Consider the following 10355-nt stretch of genomic DNA (forward strand, 5'->3'; position numbering starts at 1 on the left):
AACAGGGCTGCCTTCAGATGTCTTCTAAAAGTCAGATAGTTATTTATTTCCTTGACATCTGATCAGAGGGCCTTCCTCACGGCGGCCGCCATCACCGAGAAGGCCCTCTGCCTAATTATCAATGGCCACTAAAATTCAACAAAAATAAATGAACGACATGGTTTTACACTGCTAATCCCCCCCCATACACATACAAAACACTTAAAGTAAACTTGAATAGGAATTCTCAAGCTAGGAAGTGGATCCTGAGGTTGCCTTCAAATAAACACTTATTATCAAATTTCTATGCCTCCTTCCTCCCCAAGGAGCTCAGAATGCTTAACAGAATTCAAAAATATACTCAAAACTACAATTAGGAGATCAATTAAAATTTTGTATCAAAGTACAAATATAAAAACATAACACAACTTCCTCAACCATGTGCTAAAGATGAGATGCACGTCTTTCATTGGCATTTGAAAGCCATCAAGGGAAGGGAACAACCAAACATCCCCAGGAAAGGTGTTCCACATATAGGGCATTTGCCACAGAGGAGTCCTTGCTCCGTATAATCAGCACATGGGTTCATCCCCATCAACGGGAAAACCAGGGCCTTCCTTCCAGATTTTAATAGCATGGGCTTGCTGCAACTTTGCCTTCAAAGAGCTACATAAACCACAATGAGCTTCTGAGTGATTTACTTTTTATTAGAAATATTTATAACCTGCTATTCATTGAATATTTTCAATCCAAGAGTGCGGAAACAAAAGAACAAAGTAGAAAGGACATACAGAAAAATATAACCATGTACAGCAGTTACAAAATCATATCAACAGGCCCAGTAAACAACAAACAGTTCCATGATAATGCAAACAAAGCAACTGCAATAAGGGCAGCAATTACAAATGTCAATTTAATAAAACCCAGCAAGATAGTCACACAAAGTCCCCACTCTACTTTGTGACCTTTGCGCAACTTAACAACTTTCACCCCTCTCTCCAACTCATCCAGGACCTTATCCTGAGTGGTATGAATCATCGGCCACAAGTATAAACAGCAAAGATCTCCCACTCCTTTTCCATAGTAGAAAAAGAACACACACAAAAGAGAAAGGTGGCAATATGCCACAGCTGGTGTTTCTCTCCTCTTTACGTGGTCCTGACAAAACTCACAGGCCCTGAGGTCTGTAAGGCTGCTAAGAAGATTCCCTCTTTGTCAGTCTTGCCACCTTGAACAGTTTGTTCCAGTTTTAACCCTGCCTTCCAGAAGAGGAGACAACCTTTTCCTGTATGCTCTACTCTCCAGAGACTAAAATAACACTTCACAGGTAATTAAATCCAACTTTCCACCATGCCTCTCCTTGGAAAGCTTCATACAATATACCTGTGGCTTCGGCAGTAGTCTGCCTCCTCCTTACTAGTCAGCACAAACAGAATTCAGCTTCCACCACAATTATCTGACTTTATTACCAAACTTGATTTAACCAGACCATTTGCCACTAAAAAAAAAGTTCACTGAGGAGGCAACAGTTGTGGAATAGGTGTTTTCAATGTTGCCACATGGTAGGCTGTAGCTGCTCTGTGATGTGTAGCACCTGAGACTGAGAACTGGGCTGATTCATTGCTCCAAGATCCATCTTAATGGGTCCCGCACCTCCACAGGGGGAGACAGCCACAGCCAATCCAAACCTCACCAGTGAGCAATTCCACCCACAACAGGGTCAAACTCCGCACAGCCACTGGATCATTCCAAATTCACTCTCCAGCAAATTCCAGATCAGTCGTCAGACATGCAATATATGCTGGGTCAATGGTATACAGTACTGAGACAGCCCCACAATTGTTAAGGTGGCCATAAAGTTCTGAGGTGGTCCTAATAAGGTGGACTCAGTTTGAATATTAAAGACACCCACCCCCAGGAGCAACCGCCCTCCACCCTCTGGATTGGTGCCACACCAAATACTCAGGCAGGTCAATCTGAGTCAGGTGAGGCCCAGTTAGCTCACCCAATAGGTTTCAATAATGTATAACAAGTCAGCCCCTTATTCCACAACTGTGTCATGAATAAGAGATGTTGCACTATGAATTGCATGGCACATTTGCAGTTCACTTTTGACATATAAAAGGAACTCCAGACACTAACAACAGACATTAGAAGCTACTAGGGTTGCCAGACTCAGTAGAGGACAGGACTTCTGTGCCTTTAATTTCCCTGCTCTCTTTTGAGTCTGGAAACCTTAAAGAGAAACCAGCACACCCTTTGCTTAATTTCCAAGCAAAGGGTCTGCTGGTTTCTCTTTAAGGTTTCCAGACTCAAAAGAGAGCAGGGCAATTAAAGGCACAGAAGTCCTGTCCTCTATTGAGTATGGCAATCCTAGGAGCTACTGTATAGCCAAGCCTAGGAGAAACATTATATTCTGATCCTACATAAAATCGCCTTGATTCATAAGCACTCTGTCATATACATGAACTGCTATTTGTTGAATTGAGTAACAGAGGCCAAATGACCAAGGAATGCATGTACTCAAGAAGCAATGCCAATGAGAAATGGTATCTACTTCTACATAAAACCAGTTAAAATAATTAAAAGCATGTTAACATCTATAGGTCAGGGACTGGGCAGGCCTGCCTAAACAAAAATTATTTAAGCAGGCACCAAAAACAGTACATCAAAGGAACCTTCCTGATAATCCATCAAGGTCATATGTTATTACACATAGACATGCAACCATTCAGGCAAGGGTGTGAGTGTACACATGCCCAAGCCAGTGTTGGGGTGTGTGTGTTGGTACTGTGCACAGTATTACAGCAGCAGTATGTGAGATAGCACCATGGTGCAGGGGACAGAAGTTACTTTAGGGGCTACTGTTCAATTCTGTTTTTATGAAAAGATGTGCAACTGTTTCTCAAGATCAGGTCCAGGTCCACTGTGTTTATAAGCTAGGTTTTAAGATACATAAGTTCCCATGAACTACTACTATTGTGTAGAGCAATTTCACAACTTTGGAAAAGATAGAAGATTCAATGCCACTGTCCTAATGCTTCAAGAGGAAACACAGGAGCTCAGCCTCCATCAGGGTAGAGAATAACAGTGAAGAAAACATAGAAGTGGATAACAGAAAGGTGCTGAAAGTTTGAAAACAACTTGCTTGCCTTTTATGACAGCTGCCTGACTCACTATTTGTTGTATAAATACAGCTCGGTGTTTTTTCAACAAACGTTTTCAACTTAACAAAGTGTCAAAGTTGTCAAAATGTAGAATCAAGTCAGATGTCAAACGCTGACAACCCAGGAGACACCACTTAAAGCTGCAATCCAATGCATTTTTTGAGAGCAAGTCCACTGAACAACTTACTTCTGAGTAAACAAAACATCTGTTTTGTATGCTCTCTTTTGTTTAGATGAAGAGAGCTTCTTTAATATGCTGACCGAAAGATTGCCAAATATATATGTGTCAAAAAAGAATATAGTCCAATATCTTACATTAGACTTTATCTTTATTAAGTATGTTGATTGATGCTACACAGAACAAATATGTACATCCATTTTAATGACAAGCAAGTTTAAACAGATACATCATACCCACCTTCTTTCTAAATATCATTTCTAGGTCTAGAAATATGTTCAACTTAGCCAAGCAATTTGAGAATCCTTCAGAAGATATTTTTTTAATGTTTATGCTAGAACACAGAACATATTCCTCAAAAAGCAGTTTCCTCCTTAGCCTCCTCCACACCATGTGTGACACTTGATCTTGAATCTTTTCTCAATTTCAAAAAACTTTCTATAATATAGCTCTACTGTAGCTCTTTATATTGTGTTTCAGAAACACCAGTGTGGCAATTTTAAACTTCATAAACATTGATCAAAAAAGGGAATTTTCATCTATTAATCTTTTTTACATCCATATGAGATAAAAAATATTCCTCATTTTAATCACATGAATATGATGTAGGCCTATATATATTATTTATAAAACAATTTATAAACTTCTAGCTCATAAAAATATATCAGGGTTCTGTATAATAAAAAAATTAAAATCATAAAGCACAGAACACATGACCAATAAAACTGAATCAAATTAATTCTTGAAAAAAACACTTGGCAAAAGGGAAAAAAAACTAACAGTAATTAGATAAATGAGCTCCTGTCGCTCGGTCCCAGCTCCTGCCAACCTAGCAGTTCGAAAGCACATCAAAGTGCAAGTAGATAAATAGGTACCTCCAGCAGGAAGGTAAATGGTGTTTCCGTGCGCTGCTCTGGTTTCGCCAGAAGCGGCTTAGTCATGCTGGCCACATGACCCAGAAGCTGTACGCTGGCTCCCTTGGCCAATAAAGGGAGATGAGTGCCACAACCCCAAAGTCGTCTGCGACTGGACCTAACAGTCAGTGGTCCCTTTACCTTTACCGGGAAAGTATGCTAAAGCAAGTTTTTTTATATTATAAAGGACAATTATAAAAATACACAGTGAGTCAGAAGTAATATCCACTGAGGACCAGAGTTTATTCTCCAGAGCAGCGTTCAAAACTCCCATTGTTCTAGGCACATTTTGCGACAGGGAATTTTTGAGCTCTGAGCGCAGTACTGTGCCTAAGATTTCAGATTAAAACTGCCACTGTTGGCACTGAGGGTGTGGGGGGAGAAATTCTCCCCGCTAGGCTTCCAATACGATAGGTCTTAGGTTTGCAAACTGGACACTCAAGGTGGGTGTTTCTGCCATCAGATGTGTAGGCCTTTTGTATGTGTTAATTGTGGTGTCAAAAAAGACATATTTATATGAAGGAAAGGGGGTGTAGGGAGAATCCAGGGCTTGTCTGCAGAGTGGGACCTTTTTCTGCCTCCCCACTTCCAGCCACTCTCTGAATACTGGAGAAGAGATCCTATTAGGGAGGCGGGCAGGGGAAGCATGGCTTTGTTTTTTGCAGTCTTCAGATAAGAACTAGCCCTTGTGAAAAATGAACTTGCGTTTTTAGCTGCAGTTCATTCATTTTCAGCTTCGTATTCTTGTTATAAAAAAGTGTGCCTAGACATTCCATTGTTGCGCCCATAACCTAGGTTTAAGGTGCCATTTAGCTCCTAGCTTTCATATCTCAGTTTCTAACACTGCTCCAGAGGAAAGAAGTAATGTTCAAGATTCACACATAGCAGGAGAACCACAACAGTCATCCCTACATTTCTGTGTTATGATGCAACAATTCCCACATCTGAGGATTTGCAACTTGTCTCTTCAGCAATAGAACTGCTGTACCAAAGCAAGCAACAGGTGCAGGTATGGTTCTCCCCCTATACATACATTGCATCACTGGATCCTAACCAAAGTTAATTTCCTCAAGTACCAAGATGTTACTGACATTCAACACAAGACTGCTGTCTACTATACTTAATTGTAAATAATTATGTTAATATAGCAGGTGGCTCATTACTTCAGACAAATGCAGAAATAGACTTGAGCTCCTTTTAAATTCATGAAAAAGTCAGGTCCACTCGGTTAACAATACGTTATGTGAAGAAGGATCATCCTTCATGAAGCCCTGAGATCAAGCTATGGGAGCACAATATTTGTGGCTTCTGTACCACAAAGCTTCTTGCATACTCAGCAACAGAAGATGTAAGTACAAAGGTGCTTGATGGGAAAGAGATGCCACCAATATAGAACTAGGCAGCCTGAGACAGAGCTATGGAGGGTCTTGAGAGAGGAATTGAGGCCAGGCTTCACAAACATGGAAGGATGGGGAAAAAATACCTTCATGCATTAACATAGAAAAGTATTCCAGAGTAGTAAGGCACTGTTTGCACCCTAAATTCACCTGATTTTACTTCTGAGAAACATGGAATATACACTAGTCTCAATAATGCTTTAAAAAGGTATCATTCACCCAAAGTAAATTCAGGACAGCTTATTTAATGTTACGTGGGTGGCGCTGTGGTCTAAACCACTGAGCCTAGGGCTTGCCAATCAGAAGGTCGGCGGTTCTAATCCCTGCGACAGGGTGAGCTCCCGTTGTTCGGTCCCAGCTCCTGCCCACCTAGCAGTTCAAAAGCACCCCAAAAAGTGCAAGTAGATAAATAGGTACCGCTCCAAGTACCAAGGTAAACGGTGTTTCCGTGTGCTGCTCTGGTTCGCCAGAAGCAGCTTTGTCATGCTGGGCACATGACCTGGAAGCTGTACACCGGCTCCCTCGGCCAATAACACGAGATGAGCGCCACAACCCCAGAGTCAGTCATGACTGGACCTAATGGTCAGGGTTAAGCACAAAAAACATACCTGTTCAAGTACATCAAGTTTTAACTCAAGCTTGCTAAGAACAACATCTCCTCCCCAGAGTGATAGCTGTAGATCAGAAGGCTTCAAGTTCTTAATGTAGCGATTCACATAGCTCATTAGAATAGGAGTCACATACGACTCAAGCATTGTGTCTTTGTTGATGGAACCTTTAAAAAAAGAAAAGAAACTCATGTTATATCTTCCTAGTATGCATAAAATTACTGTAGAAAGCTAACCTACTGCCACTGCCAGAAACTTTCAAATCAGAGTACAGTGGAACCTCGGTTTATGAACACCTCGGTTTACGAACGCTGCGGACCCATCTGGAGCGGATTAATTCACTTTCCATTACTTTCAATGGGGAAGTTCGCTTCAGTTTATGAATGCTTCAGTTTATGAACAGACTTCCGGAACCAATTACACCCATGCTTCAGGTTAAGTACGCTTCAGGTTGAGTACTCCGTGGACCCGTCTGGAACAGACCCATCTGGAACTTGGCCCTCCAGATGTTTTGGGACTACAATTCTCACCATCCCTGACCACTGGTCCTGTTAGCTAGGGATGATGGGAGCTGTAGTCCCAAAACATCTGGAGGGCCAAGTTTGGTCATGCCTGACTTAAATAATGTTATTCTCTCTCTCAACTGTTTTGCAGCACAGGCTGTTAAGCAACAATTCCAAAGCTATAAGTTTTGTAGCTCACATAATCTCACCACCAGTTTGTGTATCACTTCCGATGACAATTTGCAGCCCAAATATAATAAGTTTTGTATGCAACCCATAATAATAATAAAAGCATCTATTGTATCACTTTAAAACAACTCCTATTAAAGTGCCTAGTATGAGGGAACAAATCTGAAGCAACACATTCAAACATATATGGGTTTCTGCTAAGGGAGGTAGCATTTCTGTCCCAAATATTCTTTTTCTTTTTTAGGTTTATATATTTCACTAATTTTACAATTATTTTAACATTTCAAAACTTGACTTCCTTCCCCCCTCTTCCTGCAGTTCCTTAAATTTATTCTTAATATCTTCTGCATATCCAAAATAACTTTATTTCCTCATTTGTTCACCTACTTTAAATATATCCTCTTATCAAACTGCCGATTACTACAATAATAATGTGTTGGTTCTGTTTAATGCAGAACATATGGGATTATTGTAATGTCCCAAACGTTCTTCATCCTAAACACAACCGAGGCATTCGCACACAGCGTCACAGGTGACAACAGCTGTAAGCTATTTCGCTATTCTCTCTTAAGGTCAACTCAACACCATCATACAAACTTCATCCTTGTTGGCGCGCGACCCAAACCAGGGCAGCGTCAAACCAACCAGGTGTAAACTTTTAGCAGGTTCTTCGTCCACGTGGGCTCCGAGAGGGCAAGTCGCCCTGCGCGTATTCTGCCACTGGGAACCCAACCAGGCGCCGTGCAACTTTCACCACCCCACACACCCCACCACAGCGTCCCTGGATTCTCATGCCCCCCACCCCAGGCTCAGGACCATTGACTCTCTCCAACACGCCTCCTCAACAACTTCTCCCTGCCCCACGGCCCGCCGCCTTCCTCCTGCTTCAACCCTCCCTGCAAGGCACCCCGACGACACCCTCAAGCTGAGCGCGCGCGCCGCCCTTTTTGCCACCCCACACCTAGACGCCTCTCACCCTACCGCGGCCTCGGCTTCCTCATGGGGCTTCTCCTCCTGCCCGTAACGGAGCTGGCGGCTCGCCGGTGGTGGTGGTTCACTCCCCGCGAGGCGCCCCGTCCGCAGCTCGCCCCTTCATGCTCAGCAGCCGACAAGGCGTCGCCAAAGGGCCAAGGGAGCCTGAGGTTTGTTTGGTCGGCCGCCGAGGCAGTTCCGGGTTCCAGCCTCACAACAACAACCGCCGCCGCCTCCGTTTCGCCGGACACATTTGGCGGTGACACCATCCGGCGGAAAGCTTCGGAGAGAGGCTCCAGCTGGGGACGCGGAAGGCTGCAGGAGGGAGGGAGGGAAGAAGGGAGAGGGGCGCGCGGTGCTCCCGGCGACGGCTTCCTGCCCTGCTGTGCAAGAGGGAAAGGAGGGAGAGAGGGGAAAGTGCTGTTTTAAAACGAAGGATTTCAGACAGCACGGTATTCGTTGGCCACATCTCTTAACTACTTCTTCATATCTCTTGGATATGCCATGGGCTCCCTCGCTGGCGCCTTTTGTCGGCTTTTCGCACTCGCTGCCCGCACAGCGTAAGCAGCTGCGTTACTTTTCCATGTGCTGGTTTATCTTGAGTTTATGGATATGTACTGGTTTTTGGCTTGTTCGCTGATGAGGGTGAAAGAAAGAAAGTTGTTTTAGTGTATGCACTGGTGTATTTGAGTGTACTCTTACATCGGATTAGGAACCACAGGATTTGGTGGGGTGGGTAGTAAGCAGTGCTTTTTTTCTTTAAAAAATGTTTAGGGGTACTCTCATTTTCCTATTCATATTGAAATACTACCCCTCAATGAGGCCAAATTTAGATTCACAAAATGTTTAGGGGTATGCGTCCCCCCAGAAAAAAGCACTAGTAGTAAAACATGTAAAAATAAATAAGTCTCCGCAACATATATACATAGCTGCCAAGTTTTCCCTTTTCTCGCGAGGAAGCCTATTCAGCATAAGGAAAAATCCCTGTAAAAAAGGGATAACTTGGCAGCTATGTATATAGTTCTATACACCTGTCATGTTCCTCCTTGTGCACCTTTTGCCTAAAGAGCCCCAAATGTTGTAACCCTTTTTCATTGGGGAGTTGCTTGCTCATTTGGGTTGCCCTTTGTCTGACCCTTTTCCAGCTCTGTAATACCCTGTTTGGGTGAGGCAACCAATACCTTGCAGAATATTTTAATTGTGGTCTCATTATAGATTTGTATAATGGCATTTTTATTTTGTCACTTCCCTAATGATCCCCAACATGGAATTTGCCTTTTCCACAGCTGCCACACATTGGGTTGACAACTTAATTGAGCAATTCATTATGACCACAAGGTCTCATTCCTGGCCAGTCACCAACAGTTGAGCATGTATGTGAAATTAAGATGTTTTGCCCCAATGTGCATCACTTTGCACTTGTATTTATTGAATTGCATTTGCCTTTATACTACCTATTCACCTGGTGTGAAAAATCCTTTTTTGTTTAAACTACTCTGAACCATTTGATATCATAGGCAAACTTGGCTTCCTCACTGCTCACCCCTAGCTCTAGATCATAATGAATACATTGACAAGTTAAAAAGCACAGGCCCCAATACCAGGTAAGTCTTCCGACCACTGAGCAATAGGGAAGACATATGTTTCTTCCTGGCTCAAGGAAGTCCTGCTGACCTTGAGCCAGACATCTTGGAGAGTGAAGTCAAATGGGCCTTAGAAATCACTGCTAATAACAAGGCCAGTGGAAGTGATGGTATTCCAGCTGAACTATTTAAAATTTTAAAAGATGATGCTGTTAAGGTGCTACACCCAATATGCCAGCAAGTTTGGAAAACTCAGCAATGGCCAGAGGATTGGAGAAGATTAGTATACATACCAATCCCAAAGAAGGGCAGTGCCAAAGAATGCTCCAACTACCGCACAATTGCACTCATTTCACACGCTAGCAAGGTTATGCTTAAAATTCTACAAGGCAGGCTTAGGCAGTATGTGGACCGAGAACTCCCAGAAGTGCAAGCTGGATTTCGAAGGGGCAGAGGAACCAGAGACCAAATAGCAAACATGCGCTGGATTATGGAGAAAGCTAGAGAGTTCCAGAAAAACATCTACTTCTGCTTCATTGACTATGCGAAAGCCTTTGACTGTGTCGACCAAAGCAAACTATGGCAAGTTCTTAAAGAAATGGGAGTGCCTGATCACCTCATCTGTCTCCTGAGAAATCTCTATGTGGGACAAGAAGCTACAGTTAGAACTGGATATGGAACAACTGATTGGTTCAAAATTGGGAAAGGAGTACAACAAGGTTGTATATTGTCTCCCTGCTTATTTAACTTATATGCAGAATTCATCATGCAAAAGGCTGGACTAGATGAATCCCAAACCAGAATTAAGATTGCCGGAAGAAATATCAACAACCTCAGATATGCAGATGACACAACCTTGATGGCA

General features: G+C 42.8%; 1 protein-coding gene across 8 annotated transcripts in view; it reads right to left on the reverse strand.

Moving 5' to 3' along the window:
* Positions 1 to 8157, reverse strand: part of VPS13B (vacuolar protein sorting 13 homolog B) — a 358159-nt gene extending 350002 nt beyond the window's left edge. For 3 of the 8 annotated variants that reach the window (XM_035126123.2, XM_035126121.2, XM_035126124.2), the window contains exons 1-2: positions 7917 to 8157; positions 6244 to 6410 (exon numbers count right to left, since the gene is read on the reverse strand). In XM_035126123.2, coding sequence (XP_034982014.2) covers positions 6244 to 6390 — 147 coding nt within the window. In that variant the 5' untranslated portion in view covers positions 6391 to 6410; positions 7917 to 8157. Of the gene's footprint in view, positions 1 to 6243; positions 6411 to 7911 lie in introns of all 8 variants that reach the window. The other 5 variants (XR_004693247.2, XM_035126122.2, XM_035126125.2 and 2 more) reach the window with 5 other exon arrangements.
* Positions 8158 to 10355: the final 2198 nt, after the last annotated feature.

The sequence above is a fragment of the Zootoca vivipara genome, chromosome 8 (genome assembly GCF_963506605.1).
Source record: "Zootoca vivipara chromosome 8, rZooViv1.1, whole genome shotgun sequence".
Lineage (NCBI taxonomy): Eukaryota > Metazoa > Chordata > Lepidosauria > Squamata > Lacertidae > Zootoca > Zootoca vivipara.